Here is a 24,857-nt window from a genome sequence, read left to right as displayed (position 1 = left end):
ACCATGGTTTGGGAGAGAGTGAGGGCCTTTGATTGTACCCTTTGCGAGCTTAGCTTAGGAGTAGTGTTGGAAGCCTATTGGGTCCTGCGCATGTACAAGGAGGGGAGCTGATCAGTCCAGGACAGGTTGGCACAGATCCAGGGCTCGATCAGCTCCCTGGGGGTCTGTTTGTCTGTGCGCATCTGGATAGGACAGTTCCAGGCTGTTCTGCAGCCCTAGAAGGCCTGCTCGATGGCGGGATTACAGCCCTCCTGCTGCGCCTTATATAGGCCAGGTTGAGGGTCCTGTGTGGCCACCCTTTGACTGTAGGACCCGACCTGTTTGGTCGAGTTCCTAGGGCCAGATGTAAGGGAGGAGCGATCTGCTGGTCGGCCTCCTACTGGTTTCGGCCTTACAGGAAGGTGGGGTCAGCCCCTTATATGGCTGTGTCCAGCCCTTCATATGGTAGGGATTGGCCCCCTAGAGGCATGTTGTCCCATATAGGGCTGCTGGTCGGGGCCTGGGATGTAGAGGCTAGATAGGCCCCCTCCCTCTCTTCTTAGAGAATCTCTTGTACCACATTCATTGGAGGTTTTTCCCAGCAGTACATAAGGTTTTTCTCTGACATCCCTTGCACTGTGTGTGTGTGTGTGGGTGTGTGCCATTATGGAAATCTTTTGGCATACCAAACATGGCATAAAAAGTCATAGGCTGCTTTCAGTGCATCAACTTTGTTCTCCTAAGATGCATGGTGGTTTGAACATCACGAATATCCAGGTGCACATCCTTGCTCACAGGGGAAAAATGCTGCTGCCATTTCTGCAAGGTGATCAGCCTTGGGCTCTTATGATTAGATCTCTAGTCACACATATCAGTATTTCTGCCTTTGGTCAGTGGCAAATCAATTACTGGGCTTTCTTATTTGGTCGCATCGATGGCACTTTGCCTGACTATCCTTTGGTCTTCAGTTTGCTTCTTGATTGGAAGCATGTCCTCTCTCATTTGGAATGGCATGGTTGACAGTATTTGTTGGGTAATTCTGAAACCATTCACTGGTCGACAGTTTTTCAGTCTCCACTGGCTTTACAGGAACCTCGCCGTTCCTACTTTGTTTCTTTTAAGGGCATCACTTCTGTGTTGCTGATGTTATTCATGATGATGGCTCTGTGCTATCTTTTTCTCTGGTAGCTACACGGTATGGCTTGGCTCTCATTGTCGTGCTTTGTGGCAACAAATTGCTTATATGCTTTCACCTTTTGTTCTAATTCCTCCTTTGGAACTTCAGGACAGGTTGGAGGATTGGACTTTGACTTCCCCAGGGTCCTCTTCTTGCCCTTTGAGGCTATCTCGGATTATGGTGCCTGCATTGTATAAAATCCTTTTGCCTAAACCTTGGGTTTCAGAGAAAGGCAATTCTATTTGGCGAAGTGGTGGAGAAAGCGATTACAGCAGCTTTGGGCCTACAAAACTCCTCTTCGGCAAGAGGTTTTCTTTTGGCGAGTGCTTCTTGGCATTTTTCTATCTGGACAGATGTTGGCTCGTAGACACATTGCTCCTGCTTGTTGCCACCACAAATGTTTGAGTTTTCAGGAGACCGTGCCTCATTTATTCTGGTTTTGTCCATGTTCTCGTGAGTTCATTGATCTTCTTCGGCAGCGCCTGCGAGCTGTTCTTTTTGGGAAGTCTTTATGGCTCTTTAGTTTTCATCCACCCAGACCGGAGTTTCATATTTTCTTTGTTTGGGTTCGCTATAGGGCACTATGGAGTTTATGGAGGACAGACAAGAATTGTAAAGTCTTTGGTGATCCTTTATTTTCCTTGTTTGGTTTTTTTAAGCGTTCTCTGCAGCAATCCTTCTTTGATTGCTTGCAGACGCGTTGCATAGATCATGATGTATATCTAGCATACATTGATATTTTCAGTTTGATGTAATTTCGAAATTCGGCCGCCTCGTTTTTTTTTTCCCCCCCAAGAAGGGGATTTCTATTAAGTAAGAGAAAAAACCCGTGAGAGCAAGCTCAAAGCGGAATACATCATGAAATCATGAGGATAAATAAACCTCCTTTGAATGAGGTGGAAAACAACCAAGGCTGAGGCTGAAAGTGCCACCTCAACCCTGTAGAAGTCTCAGAGAAGAAAGGAGAATCCTTCCATTCCTTGAAGAAAGAATCCCTCCTAGCTAAGGTCGCTGCACGGGAGTCTCCCTGCATACTCGTCTATACGGCCATCAAGAAATGTCCAGATACTAGCCAATGTGTGCGAGGGATGAATCTGAGTTCCCTCCCATGCCTCTGTGCATCTGGCTCTCCAGATATGCCAGGCTGCTATGCTTGCTAGAATCTCCCAAGAGGTATCCACAGAGGCATGCACAGCTGCAAAAGGAAGGTGTGGTATCACATCCAAAAAACAGGACTCAACCTAATGACGTCGAATCAAAATGGCCTGAGAGGAGTCAAGTCTCTCATAGAATACCTGAGGTCTTGTAAGAGAAAGCCAAGCCACTGAGCCCCATGTCACAAAGAATGGGGAGTGGGCAAAGTGACTAAAAATCCTGGCTACCCCCATCCAAATCATCCTCGCCTGTCTGCAATCCCATAAGCAATGCTGAATAGTCTCCAAAGCAGAGAGGCAACAAGGGCAAGTAGGGTCAGCTCCGAACCTGGATCTCCAAAAGTTCACTGCAATCCCACCATGGATAGGAAGCCAAAAGAAAAGAGTGATCTTTCTATTCGTGTGGGATTTGCAGAGTCTCTTCCAGAAGCACCTCTGCAAATCCGCAGTGATATCAAATGTCTAGCAATGAACAACTCTGGAAGGTCTCCAACCTTTACTACTAAGCTGGAATCTCCTGGCATTACTGACCGTGTAACGAAAGAAGGGGATGCTCTTCTCTCGATGCCCTGCGTCAATCCACTCCCACTCTCCAGGGTCCTACTGCAGACACCTAATGGGAACTCCCCCGTAGAGCCAAAGCCTCCAAGATCCGGTGGAGAGAAGCCGGGGGTCTGGGTCGAGGAACCACTCTGAATCTGATTCCTACACCCAAAGACCTACAACCCTGATAGCCTGAAAAGCAAACTCAACCAAGATGTCCTCTGTGGACTTGAGCAATTTGCCACCATCATGCAGACTAAAAACCAAAGCATCCTCTTGTGCATCTCGAAAGGCCAAAACCTGAAGAGGAACACTGCCTCTCGTAAAAGTACCTGCCCAAGTGGAGCAAGTGAGTGGCATATCATCTGTGTCTACCCAATCTGCTGGAAGGGCTGCCTCAATCTGCAAGATCCTCCCTGCACTCCCTCTGAGATGTTCTGTCAGCTAAGATTTGGTTTCCTCTGGAAGGCTGCAGAAAGCTTTCCATGACCCCAATGATGAGGCGGGTTCCCTCTCCCACCTGGACCACTGCATGTAGAGTGAGGCACCAAGTGGTTTGCCATGATCATCCAATATACTGTTATTCCATATGATCGATTGCCTATCAATCTCTTTACGAGAGGAAGGGGGAATCCTTCGAAGAGTGCTCCTGAAACTGACCCATGCTTTTAGTATGGCAACCATGAGAGGGGACAAAGGTGATCTGAGGTGTGCTACGGAGAAAATCCACCTAATACTGCTTGTCCAGTCTCCTCTTGAAGAAGGTGTGCACGTCTATATGCTGCTAATAAAAAATGCCTTCCATGGCTCCTACCCTGGCATAAGTCCCCGCACTACCATCTTGCAGAGTAAAGATCTGCATTGTAAATTTGGATCAATAATATTGAGACCCCCTTCCTGTGTAGGGAGGATGAGGGTCTCCCAAGCCACCATAGCTAACGCATATGCTATGCCGTCAAGCCCACTCCAAAGAAAATTTCTGATTGGTCTCATGAGCTGAGTGATGCAGTCCCTAGAACGGCACCAGCATGAACACATGAACCAGGCCGTGGCCAAGAGGACCTGGTTGACCACCACAACTCTAGAGGCAAGATTCAGCTTGGCTGAGCTCCAAAAAAGGAGCTTCCTCCTGATGCTCTCCACACGTGAGCAAATTGCTGCGTGGAAGAAATATCCAAGCCAACCTGGCAGCCCAAAGACCTGATTGGCACACCCCTCTGAACCCAAGTGAATCCTATGTCAAGCCCCAAAACTGGAGTGTCCTCATCACTGATCCAAATGCCATTGGATTTATGCCAATTTATCTGTGCCACCACCGCCAAAAAAAACAAATTCAATGTTGTCCTGAAAGAAGTGAGCGTCTGTGGTGTGGCATCCAAGTAAACTGCTGTGTCATCTGCTAACTCACGGTCAAGTAGCTCCTCTTCCCTTCTGATGGGAAGTCTCAGCCCAAAGATGTTAGCTTGAGATCTAACATAGATACTCATAGCTTTAGCCACGAACAAAAAAAGAAGAGGAGGAAGGAGGCATCGCTGACAGACTGATCTAGAAATTTGAAATCTCTCACCCCTTACCCCACCAATAAGTACGTCGATGTGGGCTGATCTGTACAAAGAGGAAACACCTCTGATCCAAGCATCAGTAAAGCCAAAACGTAGAAGGGTGCCCTCCAAAAACCCCCAATTTACTCTATCATAAGCTTTCTCAAAATCCAAGAGTAGAATGGCTAGATTCTGGCCGCTCTGCATGGCCCACTCTGAAGCTTTCCAAAAAGAAAAAATGTTATAAAAAATGCTTCTGCCATGCACAAATTCCGTTTGAGTGTCATGAATAAGATCTGGGAGAAGGGACTGCAATCAGAGGCTGATTGCCTTGGCCAGAATCTTGTAACATGTCCCCAAAAGTGTGATAGGCCTCCACTGGGACACTAAATTTCTGCACCTCGTTCCAGGATAAGGTGGATGAGACCCTCTGTGAGCGACCCGGGCATCTCGCCAGAGTCCCAAATGCCCTGCAGGGCTGATGTAATGTAGTCTCCAATCATATTTTAAAATGCAATGAAAAAAGAAGGCGTGAGGCCATCCGAACCTGGGCACTTGCCCTTGTGAAGGGCTGAAAGTGCAATCCTGAACTCTGTGTTGGTGAAAGGTGCATCAAGCAAAACATGCATATCCGGTCTCACCAACAAAGGGATGCTCTACCAAATAGCCTGTCTAGCATCCTCTCTATCCTGTGTGTCAAGATCTGCAGTAAGAAGGGCGGCATAAAAATCTTAATCTATGCGCATGACATCATCTGGATCTCTCTTTAAAACCCCATGTGAGTCATTAAGTTTGGAATATGCTCTCTCTACTTTGTCTAGGGCCAAGAGTAGAGAAAAAGTGCTTATTGACTTTGCCCGTGCATGAAAGGCATACTCTGCTCTCTGATCAAGCACTCTGATCAAGCAATATCTGCTGATGAGCCCTTGCTGCAGCAAGGCGCTCCTAAATCCAAGCATTTGAAGGCCGTTTCTGCTCTTCCCTCTACAAAGCTGCCAATTGCTGGCGAACAACAATCTCACGTCTGAGAATATCTTGTCTCCTGGTACAAGCAAGTGAGTGGTAGAAGTCGCTAATACTAGAAAGGGCAGTAGCTAAATGTGATGGAGATGGCTGCCCACCCTGAACATGAGAAACCCATATCTGCAGGGCTGCCTATGTGAGGTCCTCCTCTGTGTACAAGGCATCTGGAATCCTGATGCTCGCAGACCGGCCTCTCAAGTGAGGGTCTGAGATAGCCAGCACAATAGGAAAGTGGTCTGAAGTGGAAACCCCAGCAGCAACGCATACCGATGCACCTTTGTCTAGTCCCCAATCATCTACATAGAGTTTATCAATGCGTGCATGAATAGGCGTCTGTTGCCTCCTATTCGACCAAGAGAACAGAAGGGACTGTGGCTGAATAAGAAAGGCATCTTCCAACCAAGTATCTTTGCCACAGTAGTGAAAAAGGAAGGCATCCCAAGTTGCTCTCGCCAAAGAGTGAAGTCCTCCTTGTCTACCCCCTTTTTTGTCTTCCAATCACCCATGAATCCGCAATGGGGGCCCAGGAGAGCAAATCCTTCCACATAATGACACGTTCCCCTTTAATGTTTGAGGCATACAGGTTAAGGAAACCAACCTTACGCCATCCAATCAAGAGAATAATCCACTGAGTCCTAGAGGGGATAATGACTCCGTGCCCAACAACTAAGGGGAGAACCGATTGTGAAACTGAAATAGAAGTGCCTCCCCTGGTGCCCAAGGCAGGCGAGCAAAATGTATGGCGAGAAAGCAACTTGCTTGACTTGGCACAATCTCTAGAATCCAGTTTGTGCTCGTGAATAAATAAGATATCAATGGAACCCCTAATAACACCTAGATGAAGTTGATCTCGGATCAGTTGTCTGCGGCAGCGATGTGGGATGCCACCTAGGCCCTGTATGTTTTAGCGAACAATCCTTATCGACGGGAGGATGTAGAGTGGAACACCTTACCCGATCTAGTGGCGGAAACAAACCTCTCAACAGGGGAAGACCTCCTACTCAAGGAGCGAGGAATGGAACCAAGTGGCGGAAAATCAACTGGGGAAAGAACCGCCCTGTCAATAGGAAACCCAATCACCCGCTCACCAAAAGTAGAGGGCACAAACTCCTCCTCTAGGAAATGTTAAGCACCTGCCAGAGCTGAAAATGAGTTCTTGTGAATCAGGCCAGACACCGGAGTGCGAAGGATCCCTCTGAGGAAAGAGGATCAATAGTGTAAACCATCTCCTTCCCCCTATGGAAGGGAGGAAGTGAGGACTGCTCTCGATCTCGTGTCTGCACGGCCACGGAGAGTTCTACTGCCTCGAGGAGAGTGTCTGGCACCGATGGTTCCAGGGAAGAAGCTACAACCTGGGAGGAGGTCGAACCTGAAGCGTCTCGGACTGTGTGAGGTGAGACTGGAGGGACAACTTGAGGTGAAGCAGAGTCCACTAGTGTATCCTCGTGAACTGAAGGAGGAATCTGCACGCGAACTGGAACCCACTAGTATGCGGCGGGTGCCCCTGTAGGTCGTGAGGTACCTGAGGTAGAAGGTGGCGGTAGCAAAGGAGCGCATAGTCGAGGAGTACTCTGTCGAGTAGGAGCTGTACCACCACCCTGAGGAGGACCGCCATGCGGAGGTCGAGGAGCAGGTGTTGGACCTGTACCACCGCGCTGTTGAGGTCGATGAGCAGGTGTTGGACCTGTACCACCCCCTGTCGAGGTCGTGGGGCGGTAACTGTACCAGAGGGCTTCTTGGGCCTTTTCTTCTTCCTGGGGCAATCCTTGTCAAAGTGCCCAATGGTCCTGCATATCCTACACTGGTCCTGCCTGCCTGTAATCTTTACTCTCTGGCGAAAAAAGGAACCATCAGGGCGCTGGATCATAACATGGTCCATCGTGAGGTTGGAATCCTTACAGAGGACCGTAACTGTAGGTACCCCATCAGCCTTGGTTTCCTCTGCTGCAGTCAACAGTAACCCAGGGAGGAGTGGGATCTCAGCGATTGTGTCGAAATACTCCCAATAATAGAAAGAAGTTGATGGTAAACCTGGGGAAGCCCGGGAAATCTGATGAAGAGCGAAAAGATTTCCTTATCTACCTCCATTGGGTCGAAACCAATATTGAAGGCGTCAAAGAGATCTTCCTGTGTCCCAGGTATAAAAACTCAGCTTTGAGCACGGTGCTCGCAGCCTCTGGAGTGTCAAAAACAACTTGGAAAAAACCTCGTCCCAGAAGACGAACATCTAACAATCGTGGAGTGAGGTCTGGGGGGAGAGCCACAAGCATCTAGTCTCTGGCTTGGGATCTGGAAGGGTGAGACCCGAAGATGCGTGCGAGCAACGTGATAGAGCATTCAATCTCTATGTCCTTCTGGAGATGCTGCAACTCGTCTTTAGAAAAAGTAATAGTTTTCGCAGCCGGTGGAGTTGGAGTAGGATTGGCTGACGGAATATCCATCGCCAATCGAGGTGAGGAGGCTGATTTGAACACTTTTGAGGCTCCGTCCGCTCCAAAAAGCACTGCGGGAGAAGGAAGAGGGGGGAGACAGGAAGAAGAGAAGGGGGGTAGAGGAGAGGGCTAAGGTGGGGGGATAGGGAGTGGGGGAGAGGAGAGGGGGGTAGAGGAGAGGGCTGAGCGAGGCTGAAGCGGGGGGGAGAGAGCGGGGTAGAGGAGAGGGGGGTAAAGGGGAGGGAGGTAGAGGTGGGGGGTAGGGAGCAGGTAGAGGGGAGGGGGGTAGAGGCGGGGTGTAGGGAGCGAGGTAGAGGGAGGGCTGAGGCAGGGAGCGGGGGAGCAAGGAAGGGGGAGCGGGCTGAGCGGGAGAGGAGAGAGGGGGGTAGAGGAGAGGGAGCTAGAGGCGGGGGGGTAGAGGCGGGGGGTAGGGAGCGGGGTAGAGGGAGGGATGAGGCAGGGAGTGGGGGTAGGGATTAGGGGAGCAGGGAAGGGGGAGCGGGCTGAGAGGGGAGGGTGTCATGACAAGAGAAATTACTAATCCGTGATTAGTAGACATTGAAAACATTATTATATATTATACGCCAATGGTGTAACATGTACTTTTATTTATGATGGACACTGACCGATTTGTTATGGTGGTGGATCATTTGAGTAGATAGGACTAGTGGAGCTGGAGCCACTGCTTCAGACGGCATTGAATTTAGACATGTGATACTTATTCTATTAATAAAAATGTGCACACACATGTCTAGGTCCTAGGGGCAAAAGGAAGGGAAGGGTGCATTAAGGTGCATTGAATGGTAGATGCATGGGTCATAGGCTAAGGGTAGGTGTAAATGGGAAGATGGAATTTGATTGATTTCAAGGGACGTTAATGAAAGGGTATCACCTTTTCATTGTGAATCTCACATAGCATTCTCTCTACCACATTGCATTCATCCGCCGCCATCTCTCCCACCTTGCATGTAGGTCGAAAATAGAAACAAGTACTCTCCCCGGGACACTCTTCCCCATTGGAGGGCCAATTGGCATTCAAATTCTGCATACATTGCACACATTTGCGTTCTTGAAAAGTCTGGTTCTTCATAGAGGGGGCGGGCTGAGAGGGAGAGGAGGGGAAGGGGTAGTGGGCTGAGAGGGAGAAGAGGGGGAGGAAGGGAGAGGCTGAGGGTGGGGGAGGGGCTGAAGGAGAGGGGGCAGCAAGGGAGCGGGGAGGAGCAGCAGCTTTAGCCCTTGCAATAGTTTGAAAGATGGCTACCTCGTTTTGAGGTCGCTACTCTTGTTATATAATCAATCAAAAGTTTTCAAAAAAAAAAGTGTGTGTGTGTGTGTGTATGTGTTTTCAGTTCAGTTTGTGTGTTTTGCTTTGCTCTCTCCTTTCTATTCAGTTTCCGCAGCACTTTCACATGGTATCAGAGCCTATGGAGAGACCCAAGGCGTGAGGGAGCCTGAAGCCAACAAACTGTGTGGAGATTAGGGCTGCTGTTCGGAGGTGTTTTGAAGAGGAATGTATGGAGGTGTGGACTGATTGGGTGTCAAGGAAGGTGCGTAGTTTTCAGATTTGAAAGGAGGTGTTCTCGAGGGACGGGACAGTGAAGGTGTGAGGGTATCTAGGCCTTAATTCTCTTCACTATCTTCTCCAGCCCTCTATTCTGTTTCTCCATCAATCCCCTTCTCTACCTTCTTTTCCATCTGCCTTCTTCTCTCAGTTCAACTCTCTCTTCACTTTGATCTAGCTACCTTGGCTGAGTTTGCAGATAACAAGGTGAAAATTACCGTATTACCCACCTTCCCCTTGGACTGTCAATTGGATGGACTGAATTATGGGGTGTGGTGGGTCATGATGGAAGCTTTCCTGTAGTCATATGATTTGGCAGACTTAATGTTGGTGGGAGTTATCAGGTCTAATCCCCTTGCAGAAAATCTAGGGATCCTGCAGCAGAGGTGGTAGAGACCATGTCTCAGCTGTGGGACCCATTTTCCTAAGCTGTACTCCTCAAGTCATAAATCACGTGAAGTACATGAGGGTGCCCAAAAGTATTTGGGAGCATTTGGCATCCTTGTACAACTGAACCTCTCCCATGAAGAGGGTCTCTTTGGAAGTGTAGATGAGTTTGTTGGATCTCACGAAGTCTTCATGGATGCGGGAGCACATCAATAAGATACAGGAGCTTTAGCAAGAGATTCTCCAGGCGGGGAAGCAGATATCATTTGAGGACATGGCCATAACATTGATGTCCCACTTGTCTTCACAGTACTCTGCTTTTTATTTGTCCTTGATTACTAGTGGAAGGATGAATACATTGACTTGGTGGGAACAAAAGGGAAGGAAGAAGATAATAGCTGAACGAAAAGAATCCTAAAGGCTTCACACACGTATAACCATTGTGGCAAATAAAAAGACACTTGTTATTTGTAGAAGACAATTCAGTTTGCAATTGATTCATCGAACCAAACACATTGTATCGTAATGCTCTTGCAGGAACCTTGAATCAATCGTATGCTTGTGCGTGATAGCAAGTCCTTCAGCCAAATCAGTCATCTCCTCAATCACCCCGCCTACCACACATCGTTCATTTGTCGATCAATCGTCTTGCTTCATCAATTATCTGCTAGCGTCACTCAGCCCAATCAATTGTCCAACCAATCAATCGTCGCCTAGAGATTAATTTATTGTATCATCTTCAACCAAGAGCTGCAGTTAGGAGTTTCATTCCGCCGACTCGAAGCAATGTTCTATTGCCCCATGAAGAAAAGCAACGTCATTATAGATGACATCCCCAACGAAGTGCTCAAAACTTTCATTGGAGTTCTTCTACACCGCCACCATAGACCCAAAAATCAAAATCGCTCTTCCACACTGCAGAATTGTAACACCCGTCCCTTGCCCAACAAATGCGTCGGCGCTCCTAGGGTCTGAGGCATCTTCAAGACAACAAGGTGCAGTTCCCAACACAACGCTCAAAGATTTGTGATCGAAATGCTGTGACTCCGAATCTCCATGCCAGTCATCAAACACGTCGATCGGAGCCCGCATGATCCGAAGAATCTGAGAAACTAGAAAGAAGGGACAGCACCTCATCCGAGATGATAGTGATACTTTAAGGAAATGGTGAATCTGCATCTGCTTTAAGTCATTTGGAAGTTCTCCGTGGTGTCAACCCAACACCTTTGTCAACTGTTGTTCGATGCTCTGTGACGCCCTTGTTGGTGGACCTTTGTTTAAAAAGAATACTTCATTAAGTATGAATGAAAACCCGCAAGAGAAAGCTCTGATGCGAAAGTTGTTGGTGGACCTTTGTCTGCCCTAGTGGAGTGAAATCCCGCAAAGAGAGTGTTTTTAGGCAACCTGGGCTTGTACTTTTGACGAGGACAGGCATGAAATAAGAAGTAACGATAGCAAGCAAAGGGTAGCAAGGGCCGCAATAGAAGAGATTTCAATTCAGGTCAGCAGATTAGTCTTCAAGTCACTATAGCATCAACTTAGGTATACTACACTGCACCACACTTGGATCTAATTATGACCACCATTGCAATTCACTAGATCATTAGTTAACACAAGTACATTTACACATTAGTGCAGTCTTGGCCTAGTGTAGCAGACATCATCAAGTTTGGCCATAGATGGATAATATATAGTACATACTTGATGCAAACGAGTGGTTGGATGCATGACTTTACTTCTATCCCACTAGTAGCATTCAATGCCTCACATACCTTGGTTACAATCTATGGAGTTTTAATTGTATTTTTGGCTTCTAGGCCTTTATACTACCATCTCCACTATGACTGTATGATAGATGCTACATCCCATGTTGATGGATGTTTAGCCATGATTACCTTCAATTTTTGAAAGTTAAAGCATAGTAGTTTGACAAAGCTTTCATGCCTTGTCATTTTTTTGGTCCTCTTTAGGAAAGCATAGTACCATACTTGCACGTTCGGCCCCAACTTTTATGCAGTCCTTGGATTTTTTTGTCCACACTGACTATGCAATCTTCTATGACTTTGCATCCTATGACTAAGATTATTCTATTACAGCATACCTCAAACAGTGTTGTTAGTTCTTTTGGATTGGCGACAGCCTTATTATTTGTCATAACCTTTTGATTGCAACTTCATGGCTACACCAACTAGACGATGCGAACCCGGGCAATTGTCCTTATGAATGGCAAGAAGCGCAGTCGTGAACTCTATTGATAAAAGGTGCATTAAGTGAGACCCACATATTTGGCTTCAATACACTGCCATATAGCACATCTGGCATCATCTCTAGCCTGTGTGTCAGGATATGCTATGAGAAGGGCAGTATTAAAATCTGTAGCTATGTGAATGACGACATCAAGATCAATCTACGAGACAATTTCCCTAGTCAATAAGCTGTGAGACACTTTCCCTAGTATGTCTGGGGCCAAGGGTAGTGAAGAAGTGTTTATTGACTCTACCTTCCATCGGAGTCTAGAATGACTCTCGTGCATGAAAGGCATCTCTGCTTTCTCTGATCTAGCAATATTTGTTATGGGCCCTTGCTGCAGCAAGGCGCTCTTGAATCCAAGCATTTGTAGGCTCTTCCGTCTGCAAGGCTGCCAACTGTTGGTGAATACCAACCTTGCGTCTAAGAATGTCACTTCTCTTGGTGCTAGCAAATGAATGATAGAAATTTTTAACACCAATGAGAGGGCTGCAATCAGATGTGAAGGAGACGTCACTCCACCCTGAATGTGAGAAACCCAGATTTGCAACGCTATCTCTGTGAGGTCCTCCTCTGCATAAAAAACATCTGGAATCCTGATAGTGGAAGAGCGTCCTCTCAAATGAGGCTCCGAAATCATGAATACCATGGGAAAGCGATCTGAAGTGGGTACCCTAGTGGAAATGCATACTGACCCACCTCTATGCAAAGCCCAATTATCACATAAAATCTATCAATCTGTTCATGGATAGGCATTTGCGGCCTCTTGTTTGACCATGAATACAGGAGTGACTATGATTTAGTGTGAGAGGCATCATCAAACCATGTATCTCTGCCACTGAATAGGAACAGGAAGGCATCCGAGGCTACTCTCTTCAAACAGTGAATGCAACCCTCTCTACTCCCTTTCTTATCTGTTGAAGGCAACTTCATCATCTTAAAGTCACCTCTAATAAGCTATGAATTTGCAATGGGGGCTTAAGAGAGCAGCTCCTTCCACATAGGAGATGATCCCCTCTATTGTTGGGGACGTAAAGGTTGAGGAAGCCAACCTTACGTCCCCTAATCAAAAGAAGAATCCATTGAGCTCTAGAGAGATGATGACTCTGTGTCTAGCAACCAAGGGTAGCAACCAAGGGGAGAGATGAATCTGAAACTGAAATGCATGTACCACCCCTAGTGCCAGGTGTTGGTGACCAGAAAGTGTAACCTGAAAGCATGTTAGGTGACTTGGCACAATCTCTGACATCTAATTTGTGTTCATGAATGAAAAGAATATCAATAGAGCCCCTAGTAATACCTGGATGAAGCTGATTATGAATCAGCCTGCGAACGGCGGCGATGTGGCACACCACCAAGGCCTTGTAAGTTCCAAAAGACAATTGTCATGGGCGGGAGAAGGTAGGATGGAATACTTTACCTGACTTGGTAGTGGAAATGAACCTCTCTTGAGAGGAGCCCTCCTCCCAACTTGTCGAAGGGAGGAAGATCCATGCTGGAAAGAACCCCACATTTGCGGAGAGAAATGCTCAGTCGGTAGGAAATCCAATAACAGCATCCCCAAATGTGGAGGGTAAAACTCCTCCCCGAATTGTGCCAAATCTGCTAGGATAGAAAAAGAGTTCCTATGACGCACTCCCGACACTGGAGTGTAAAGAAATCTCCACACTCAAGGAAGCCCCCTTGCCTCTTTCAATGGAGGAAGCTCGGAGAGTAGTAGAAAAAGGGGGCTGCTGAGATAAAAGGCCAAGAGTTTGAGTGTCTGCATGAGAGCCCTCACTGGTTCTATCCACAACTAGAATTGAAGTATCTTTGGCAAACTGAAGCGTCAGGTGGTTCCTCCTGATCTGTAACTAATGGAAAAGTAGCCCAAGGTGCGACCAAAACAAGAATGTCTTCTACCATGATCATAGAAGAACCCGGGGCATGAGAGGGGTCCTCCTACGCTGTTATCAGGGGACAGTAGGGGGGGGGGGGGCATGAAGAGGGTCCTAGATGCGTTGAAGGACTCGATGGTGCTGTTGATGGAGGTCTAGTAGCAGGCGATGCAAGACGAGAAGGGGGTACTGAAGGAACGGTACGAGGGGTAGCCACACCTGAAGACTTCTTGGGTCTTTTTTTCTTCCTTGGACAGTCTGTAGTGAACGAATTGCTGAAGGATCCTGCAGATCTTGCACTGGTCCCGTCTGCTCGCAATCTCAATCCTATGACGGAAAAAGATTCGTCTGGACACAGAAGCATGATGTGGTCATTCGTGATGTTAGAGGCAAAGACAATGACCATAACTCTAGGCACCCCATCGGCCTTAGCTGCCTCTACTGAAGACGAAGGCAGGCGGGGGGGTGGGGGGGGGGTCTCTGTGACCACTCCAGAGTCCAAAGGATGCTCTGATAGTAGCAATGTGTCGATGGTACACCTGAGGAAGGCTGGATAATCGCACAAAGAGAGAGACAATCCTCCTCAATTGGATCAAAATCCAAAGTGAAAGGTGACATGAAAATCCTCTTGGAGGCTAGCACCTAATGGTAGCCTTGAGCATCAAAGCCAAGAATAAAAAACCACTTGAAAGAAGCCCTGTCCTAGTAAGCGTACCTTTGAAAGGTGAGGAGCAAGGTCTTCCGGTAAGGCCGCAAGCATCCAGTCCTTGGTTTGCGATTTGGAAGGGTGGGACCCGTGGATACAGGTGAAGAGCGAAGTAGAACTTTCTAGTTCTACATCCTTTCTGAGTTGTTGCTACAACTCGCCTTTTGAAAAATAAGTGTTTTCACGGCTGGTGGAAGCGGTCGAAGATTGACTAAATGGGAATCCATTCGTCAATCGAGGTGAAATGGCTGACACAAACACGATGAAGCTCCATTTGACAAGTCCTTGCTGGCGATAGGTGCTTGAAAAAGGGTAATTAAGAGAGAGAGGAAGGGGCTGAAGCTGTACGGTGAGAGGAGGGAAGGTTGAGGGGAATGGCAGGGGCTGAGAGTAGGGAAGGATGAGGTGAAAGGGGAGATTGAGGGGAGGGAAGGCTGTGAGAGTGAGGGGGGAAGAGAGACAAGGTAGTGGGGAGGGGGGGGAGGGTGGGGCTAAGGGGGGCGGAACAGATATGGCGAGGAAGCTAGGGAGGGGGGCGGACCTAGGAAGGGGGATGGGACAGCTAGGGAGGGGGGTGGGGGAGCTAGGAAGGGGGGCGGGACAGCTAGGGAGGGGGAAGGGGAGCTAGTGTGGGGGGCAGCAGCAGGCCGAGGGATAGAGGGGGAGCCGTGACAGCAGAGCAGAGGCAGAGACGTTGAGGGAGAGGCCAGCAAGGGATGGAAGTGGCGAGGAGCAGCAGCGGAAGTTTAGACAAATATTTTCGACTTTTGGACGCCTAGAATTTCTAGTTCATGGTACTTGGTTTTTTAGGCATTCGTGCTAGCATCCAACCGGTAGGAAGTGTTTTCATTTTCTTTTGGCCGATGGCAAGGCTCAATATAGCGCGCATGGTCTTTATCTTTCTTGCTTTTTCTCTATATCTCTGCTTTTTTTTCAAGCTGAAGCTTACGTGCATGAGGTGTATATTGGTTTTTTAGGCATTGGTACTTGGTTTTTTAGGCATTGGTGCTAGCATCCAAATGGTAGGAAGTGTTTTCATTTTCTTTTGGCCGATGGCAAGGCTCAATATAGCACGCATGGTCTTTATCTTTCTTTCTTTTTCTCTGTATCTCTGCTTTTGTTTCAAGCTGAAGCTTACGTGCATGAGGTGTATATTGGCAGTGGGTTCTTCTACTTGGAAACTTCAAATTTTAGTGGATTTGTTTTGAAAGCACACAAATTGGTTGAGATATGATTTGTCATTACATATGTAATTTGTCTCAATCGGCATGCCAAGGTTTTCTTGAGTTGATATAGACTTCTGTAAATTTTATGGGGTCATGAGATGCCTATGTTTGGTTTTTAACCCACTCTCTCTCCTTTAGGTGCACAAGTTTTATTTGTTGTTCGCCATTACGTTGTTAACTCTTTTGCATATAGGGAAATGCTTCTGATGACAAAGGCAGTAACACTGCTGGGGAGTTTGCTCGCTATCTCACAGCTGTTGCTCTAAGGTTTGTGGAAAGTGCCATAGTGCTTTGTGATGGACCACCTCAGCTGGCTTCAGGTAAGTTTGTCAAAGATTCTAAGGGACCTTAAATCAAGTATTTCATCACTTTTTTATTTCTTAAAAGCAACTTTAAAATCCAAAAATTCAGGTGAGCTTAGCATCCTTACCTCCGTTTCCTTTTCCTACCCCATATATAGTTAAGGAAATTAGTTTTTGGGATGCCTTGTGTACCTATTCATAAGCAAGACTTGTTCTCCGATGTAATAATTTTTCATGTGACTTCTGCTTTGGAAGCAAACCTAAGCCCATCCAAGTCCATAAATATTGTTCCATTGTCAAATGGGAAGCTTGTAGCACGAAGGTTCACTATACAACGAAGTGCTAGTAATGGCATGGCAGACTGTTTTGTTGTGCTTATGGCACCTCTTACTGCTGTGAGAAATTACCAGGATGAATATGTCGAATGCGCAAAGATGAGATCTTCTTGAAAGGCATGAACAATTTGCACCCAATTGAAAGCACAAGGCTGAACATTGCAAAAATAGTGAAACAGTTCTCCCTTAACTGGTCATAGAAGATCGTACCCCCCCCCCCCCCCACCCCGAGAGGTGAGTACGAACAAAACCCACGAGAGCAAGCTTAAGGTAGAAATACATCATGCAAGCATGAAAAAATACTTGGAAGGGCCAATAAAAAGCTCCTCAAACTGAACAAGAAATAAACCAAGGTTGAGGCTGAAAGTGGCATTTGAGCCGTTCTGTGGTCTCCGAGAAAAAAGGGAAGCCCCTCCATTCCCCAAGGAATGTAGCCCTCCTAGGAGAAGACGTGCTCGTCCAAACGGCCATCAATGTGTGAATAGTATTTGCCCAAATGATGGCCAAAGTGTGAGAAGGGTGGACTTGGGATTCGAAAGCCTCTGTGCATTTGGCTCTCCAGATATGCCACGCTGAAATACTCACTAATATCTCCCTCCACCGAAGCATGCGCAGGCTTGATGTGCGAAAAGTGAACATCATCCAAAGAGCATAACTCAACTAAATGCCATCGTATTGAGAGAGCCCAAGAAGAGTCATGCCTCTCATAAAAGACCTGAGGCCCGAGCCCCAGGTCATGAAGAAGGGAAAACATACTCAAAATCTTGGCAATCCCCTTCCATATGATCCTCTCCTCTATCTGAGCTTTGGATGTCCTCCAGCCTCTACAATCAAGCTGAAATCTTCTTGCATTATGGACTATGTAACAAAAGAAGGGGATGCTCTTCTGTCGCTACCCTGCATCAATCCACTCCCACCCTCCGAGGTCCCACTGTAAAATCTTTGTGGGGTTTCCTCCATAGATCCAAATCCTCCATGAGCCCAAGGAGAGAGGAAACGGGTCCTCGTCTAGGTACCGTTGTGAATTCGAGCCGTGCATCACATAGCCTAAGATCCTGACAGTTTGGAAAGAAACTCCCTACAGAATGTCATGTAAAGATCTAGACCGCCTACCCTAGTCTGAACGTCAGACCATCCTCGTCTTGACTGTCGTAGTGCTATGACTTGAATTGGGAACACCTATCCCTGTGAAAGCCTCCATCCAAGAAGAGCAAGTAGGCCTATCAGCTGTGTGAACCCAATCCAGTGGTATGTTTGCATTAGTTTATTGAATTCTCCCTGTGCTTCCTTTGAGGTGACTTACCTATTGCAATTTACCATCCCTTGGAAGTTTTATGAAAGCTTTCCAAGATCCCAAAGAGGAGGCAAGGACTCTCTCCCATCAAGACCACTGCATATAAAGAGAAGTGCCAAGATGCTCATCAAGTATGCTATCCTTCCACATGATGGGTGGTCTGTCGATCTCTTCTCAAGAGGAGGGGGAATTCTCCAAATATTACTCCTGAGGCTGGCCTAAGTTTCCAAGATAGCAGCCAGAAGAGGAGAGGAGACAGACTTGAGATGGGATGAAGTAAAGATTCATCTAGTATTATCCATCCAATCTCCAATTGAAGAAGGTGTACAGAACCATATGCTGTGAATAAAGAAACCCTTTCATGGCTCTTAAGTAGGCCTACACTGAAAGTTTAGTTACTCACCCTTAGATGGAATTAAAGTCTATTCATACCAACCTTAAGACAAGGAAAACCCCCCCCTCCAAAAAAGGTTAATTTTCCATCTTCTTTAAACCCTCGTGACTCATCCGTTTGGGACCCAAACTGGACCCCGTTTGAACCAAGATTTCACACACAGAAACACCACGCTATGGGGCATTTTTTCAGCCCATTGCAAAACATTTTGGCATCCCTAGCACTTGCTCATTTGTGCCCCCGTGTGGGCCTCGTTTCGCACTAATTTGCTCATATCTTTACTCCATGACCTTCGATTGACAATCCATGTGCACCGACACATTTTCCTACACATGTGGGATAATCTTAGGCACATTATTAACATGACAATCCCTACAACACTAACACCCCTCTAACCCTCCAAACAAAACTACATCAACACCCGCACTTGCGGTAGAGACACCCTTTGCAACTCTCACCCAATTTGCATGTAGCTACGCTCTGACCAATGCCTTCGCCTCCAATGCTCACCAAATCTGCATACAACTCTGCTGCAACCACCGCCTCCAACAATCCTCTAGCTTGATATCCCTGAAATGTAAGAAATCCCTTTGACTCCTCCACGCCATAACATGCCGGACGTCGTCACGTGACAATGATGGGGATATGGACCTCGATGGAGAGGCTAACAATTTCTTTAATCGTAGAAATAATAACAATCAAGGTGGATCTATGATATTGGGACCCCCTTCCCATGTGGGAATCTCCCAAGCCACCCTTGCTAAAGTATATGTTGTACCCTCGAGTCCACTTGATAGAAATTCCTGATAGGCCTCTTAAGCTGAGTGAGGCAATCCCTAGGTGGCATCAATAAGAGTAGACAAACCATGCTGTGGCCAGCAGAACTCGGTTAACAATCACCACCATAGAAGCAAGGTCTAGGTTATCTGAATTCCAAAAGAGGAGCTTCCTCTTGATACTTTCCAAAATGGGAGCAAACTACTATGATGGAGAGATACCCATACCAACCTTGCATGCCAATACCTTAGAGTGTCACCCCTCTGAATCCCAAGTACCATACAGTGACACCCCTTTGAATCCAAGTGAAACCAATATCAACTCCCCAATCCAAAGTATCCTGGTCACTAATCCAAAAGCCATTAGATTCCAATTAATGTGTGTATTTGTTGAGTACAAAACTAATCCAAGGTGGCCATGAAAGAAGTGATAGTTTAAGGAGTGGCATCCAAGGAAACTACAGTGTCATTGCCAACTCACTGTCTAAGAGCTCTTTCTCTTGTCTCAGGGGAAGTCTAAGCCCAAAAATTTCAGCTTGAAATATGAGAAAAGATACTCAGAGCCAGCCACAACCAAAAAATATAAAGGGGGCTACAGGGCATGCGTGACGGACTGATTTGGAAATCTGAAATCTCTCTCCTCTTACTCCTCTGATAGCATCTGGCTGTGGGCCTATCCGTATAAGGAGGAAACGCCTTTGATCCATACATCTGAATATCCTAAACGAAGAAGGGTACATTCTAAGAAATCCCAATCCACCCCATCGTATGCTTTCTCAATATCCAATAGTAGAATGTCGAGCCTCTGGGTGCTCTGCATGGCCCAATCCAAGGTTTCCAAAAATGAGAAGATATTACTAAAAATGCTTGTGCCATGCACAAAGCCCGTCTACGTGCCATGCATAAGATTTGGAAGAAAGAGTTGCAAACGCAAACTGATTGCTTTAGCCAAGATTTTGTAACAGCTGCCCAAGAAAATAATCGGCCTCCATTATGACAACAACTTTCCGCAGCCTCCTTTTAGAAAAAGATGAATGAGTCCCTCTGTAAGTGAAACAAGCATAACTCCAGAGTCCCAAACACCCTGTAGGGCTGAGGTAACGTGGTCCCTAATCAAATTCAAAAAGCAATAGAAAAGAAAGATGAAAGCCATGTGAACCCGGGCTATGAAGGGCGAAAAGAGTAGTCTTGAATTCCATATTGGACTCGCATATAGGTTTCACCAACACGGGAATACATTGCCATATATCATGTCCAACATCATCTTTGGTCATTGTGTCAGGAGCAAGCCTGGTGGCTGAGGAGTACGACGAATGCCCGTACTCGAGGATGATGAGGGGACAACCCCCTTGCCTCTATCAATGGGGGTAGAACAAGGAGAAAAAGTGGCAGGGGTCTGCACTAGAGAGGGGTCAAGAGTCTGAAAATCTGAATGAGCATCATCACCGGTCTTGTCCACTAGGGGATTCGAAGTATCTCTGGGGAGTGAAGCATCAGAAGGCCTCTCTTGATTTGCAATTGATGGGATGGGGGTGGATGCTCCGTAGCATCACCCACTCAAGTTTGAGGAGGGTCAAGGATAGGGGGGTGTCCTGTAAGGAGGGAGGATCAATAACCCTGACCGATACCCCATGGGGAACAGGTGCGGTCCTAGCTGAGGGTCCAAGACGCGCTGCTGCTTAGGACATGGATGCGATGCTGAAGCTGAGTGTGTCACTGGAGGTGGATGGGTAGTACGCGTCGAAGGTGCAAGGCGAGGGAGCGGTAAAGGAGGGGTTGTACCAAAACGAGGGGCAATACAGGAACTCATTCTCTGTACTGGTAAATTTGACAAACATCAAGGAGGAGCTTGTTATCTCCACCTTTAGGATTGTTTTGGGAATCCCTATTGATAGAGCATCCCCTCCATAGGTGTAGGGATTCATTTGCCAGAAGATTTTCCCCCCTTGAGTAGTAGGGATACTACTCAGGAGAGGTTTGTTTCAACTAACTGTTCAGATAATGTATTTCATTCAACTTCCTTGCACCGATGAGGATCATTAGTTGGAACATATAGGGCCTAGGCGGCGTGCCACATCATTAGCGTAGGCAGTTGATTCGTAATTAGCTACATCCAGGTGTTACTGGTCATCCGGGATGTAGGAGCAAAAGTCTAGGGCTCTATTGATATTCTTTTTGTTCAGGAGCACAAACTAGATGCCAGAGATTGCGCCAAGATTGTGCCAAGTCAGGTAAATTTCTTTCGGGTCATACCTTTTGGTCACTTGCCTTGGGTACTAGAGGAGGTACTTGCATTTTAGTTTCACAGTCCCTTGGTTGTTGGACACGGAGTGATCATTCCCTCTAGAGCTCAGTGGATTATTCTCTTGATTCGGGGGTGTAAGGTTGGCTTTCTTAACCTCTATGCTCGCACCAATAGAGGGGACCGTGTCCTTATGTGGAAGGAGCTGATCTCTTGGGCCCATATTGTAGATTCATGGGTTATTGGAGGTGACTTCAACATGGTTGAGTAAAAAATGAGGTAGAGGAGTGGCATTAACTCTTTGGGAGAGAGCAGCCTAGGATGCCTTCTTGTTTCGTTTCAAGCTTGGATTGATGATGCCTTTCACATTCAGACTCAGTCTCTCCTGTCTCCGTGGTCCAACAGGAGGCAACAGATGCCTATACATGCATGGATTGATAGATTCTATGTTCATGATTGGGCTGTAGATAGAGATGGATTTGTATGCATTGCCACTGGTGTGTCACTTCAGACCACTTTTCGGTAGTACTGATGATGTCTGAGCCTCACTTGAGGGAACGCTCTGCCAGCATTAGGATTCGAGATGCCTTTTATGTAGAGGAGAATCTCACAAAGGTAGCTTTGCAGATATGAATGTCAGATATGCAAGGTGAAGTGCCATCTCCTTCGCTTAGGCTGCAAATGCCTATACATGCATGGATTGATAGATTCTATGTTCATGATTGGGCTCTGGGCAAAGGTGTGTTTGTATGCATTGCCACTAGTGTTTCTACTTTACACCACTTTCTGGTAGTACTGATGATTTTTGAGCCACTTCAAGGGACACTCTGCTAGCATTAAGATTCCAAATGCCTTTTATGCAGAGGAGGATCTCACAGAGGTGACTTTGCAGATATGGATGTCACTTATGCAGGGTGGAGTGCCATCTCCTTCGTTTAGGCTGCAGCCCTGACTAGTATTAGTGACTTTTATCATTTGGTCACCAGTACCAATAGGTGGGAGATTCCTATACAAGGAGTTGGTATTCGCTAGCAGTTGGCAGCCCTGCCGAGGGAAGAGTAGAAAAGGCCTATTGGTGCTTGGATTCAGGAGTGCCTTGCTAGAGCAAGGGCTCAATTGCAAATGTTATAGCCAGAGTTGCTTGGGAGACTTTCGTTCTCCCCACTTCGGAAGGTGATTTTAATATAATTGATTCAGATTTACAGTGCAGGGCCTTGCTCTACAAGATGGTTGTGAGGGGACTTATGCTTGGACAGGAGCCGTGGAAGGAATATTTTATTCACAAGATACAATCATGCACATTGTCTTCGGGAGGAGATTGGATGGATAGTAACAGATTGGTCTTCACTTCAGCCCATCTTAGATCGCCTTCCTATTCTCTCATGACAATTATCCTAAAACCATGGGCCAACTTTAGGAGTACTCTTTGGATAGTTCCCCCTTCCTCTTTTGCACCTTCCTCCTTCTTCATGACTTGGGGCTCAGTTGCTTGGCTTTCCCTTCGGGACCTCAGGTCTTCCTTTTTTAAATTTTGCCTAAGGTCTTCTTTCAGTGACATGACTCATCATGGGTTTATGTTAGAATTATAGATATAATTCAGCAGTGACCAATGTAATTTAATAAGCTAGTTAGGGGCACTTTTCCCTCTTTAGGAGGTTTTTCCCCCTAACCGCAGTTAGTCCACTAACTATGGTTAGTGACTACTAAGGTTTTGTCACTAGGACAAAACCTTATCTCACTCCTTCAGTTGTATCATTCTCACACTCATCTATTTGCAACTAAGCTTTCAGCTCTCTCTCTCTCTCTCGTTTTCAGTTCTCACCTTTTCTCTCTCTCCCGATCTCACATTTGGTATCAGAGCCTCGTTGAGCTCTCGCCTCCAGCTCCAGCTCAGCCCGCAAGCTCCAGCTCCAACTGTTCAACTTCTGTACAGCTCCATCGACGATGTACCTGCGCTGACTTTCGTACAGCACATACTACATCTGCTTCGTCGCCGTACAGCATGCAGCCATATAGCTCCATACAGAGGCTCCGTACGTACCTTCGTCGTACCAGATCTGCTCGTCGTCCGTACCAGCGCTTTGTACGTACCTTCGCCATACCAGATCTGCTCATCGTCTATACCAGCGCTCTATACGTTGTATCGCCATACCAGATCTGCTCGTCGTCCGTACCTTGTACGGATTTCGTACACTGTAGTTCAACTCCATGCACTAGTTCCGTACTGGTTCCCAGTACAGTCTGTACAGCTCCTGCAGGTCCTTCCGTACCGTACATCATCGCCAGTCGTACATCATCCGTACTTTGTCGTACAGTCATCGTACCAGCAGGGCCTTCTTGCTTCATGCATGTGTCGTTTTCAATGCAGGACTTTTGAGCAGGGTTCTACTAGCAAGGTTCATTTGTAGGCACATTCTTTGCATATAGCCATTGTTTGGCTTAGCTTTGTGGGAGCACGGTTGGATTTTTTTGGGCAAACATTGCAGTAAATCTGCAAGTGTTGAAGAAATTTGGGGCTTTTGCATTCACACTGCAATTTTGCAGTAAAATTTGGGGCTTTTGTAGTCAGAGCAAAATTTGTGCAACATTTGGGGTTTTTGTTCAATTTGCCCCTTTCTGGTTACAATTTCAGGTCTATTTTGGGGCTTTTGTGTTGGAGAAGCAATTTTGGAGATTTCAGTTTTCACTGCCTTTCTGTAAGTGTTTTGCAACACTTTTGGCAGATTTTGGGAGAGTTTTGATGCTTTGACAGATTTTTGACAGAGAAATTGCAGAAATTTGAGTTGCATTTTCAGCCAGTGCTTGGCTGTGTTTTTTGAGAGTTGTGCATTTCATTCCCAGCAAGGGAATTCAGTTTTGTATTTGCTGTAATCTCTTTCTCAGACATGGCCCAGCAAAATCAGAATGATTTCCAGTTCGGTGGTCTTTCACAGGAAGACAAGTTGGATGGTACCAACTACTCCCTCTGGAGTTTTATGGTACGCAATATTCTGATTTCTCGTAATTTGTGGGATTATGTGAATGGGGATGAGATCCGACCAGCAGGTATGGCACCTAATACCCCTCCCTAGCAAGGAGGTGGAAGAGGTCGTGCACAAGGTGCAGTTGCAGGACAGGTTGTTGGTGCAGCTGTAGCCACCACTCCATAACAAAAGAGATGGGATTCACGGGATGCCTTAGCTTTGTCATGCATCTCTCTTTTAGTGAAAAGATTTATCATTCCGCATATCCGGTCGTGTAAGACCTCGAAGGCAGCGTGGGATATCTTAGTAAGCATGTATGCAGCCCGGAATGATGCAAGGGTATCTTTCTTGAAAAGAGAGTTAAGTAATACACATATGGAAGAGGGTGACTCCATGTCAGTCCACCTCACAAAGCTACAGGATCTCAGAGAGCAATTATTGAACATTGATGAGATTATTCTTGATTCAGAGATGATTACCACCACTCTGAATTCTCTTCCTGAGACTTATCTCAGCTTTCATACCTCGCTGAACTTATCATTGAGGGGGGGTACAAATCCTCTCACTTTTCATGAGTTGATAGAACTTCTGCTTCAGGAAGAGCAGACCAGGAAAAACCTGGCTTCACGTGCAGGTGAACAAGCTATGCTCTCAAAGTTCAAGTCAAAAGGAAAGGGACAGGCAAAGACATCAGTAAA

General features: G+C 46.6%; 1 protein-coding gene across 2 annotated transcripts in view; it reads left to right on the top strand.

Moving 5' to 3' along the window:
• IBR3 (acyl-CoA dehydrogenase-like protein) overlaps positions 1 to 24,857 on the top strand; it is a 122,902-nt gene that overhangs the window by 72,207 nt on the left and 25,838 nt on the right. For both annotated transcript variants that reach the window (XR_015540449.1, XM_087369736.1), the window contains exon 9: positions 16,047 to 16,173. Coding sequence is in view for 1 of the 2 variants with exons in the window: in XM_087369736.1 (XP_087225862.1) it covers positions 16,047 to 16,173 (127 nt within the window). In the remaining variant the exon portion in view is untranslated. The remainder of the gene's footprint in view (positions 1 to 16,046; positions 16,174 to 24,857) is intronic.

This window comes from Dipteris shenzhenensis, chromosome 31, assembly GCF_047967505.1.
Source record: "Dipteris shenzhenensis isolate YYH24624 ecotype China chromosome 31, Dip_SZ_1.0, whole genome shotgun sequence".
Classification (NCBI taxonomy): Eukaryota; Viridiplantae; Streptophyta; class Polypodiopsida; order Gleicheniales; family Dipteridaceae; genus Dipteris; species Dipteris shenzhenensis.
Note: the sequence above shows the minus strand (reverse complement) of the source record. Positions and strands in the feature narration are given on the sequence as shown.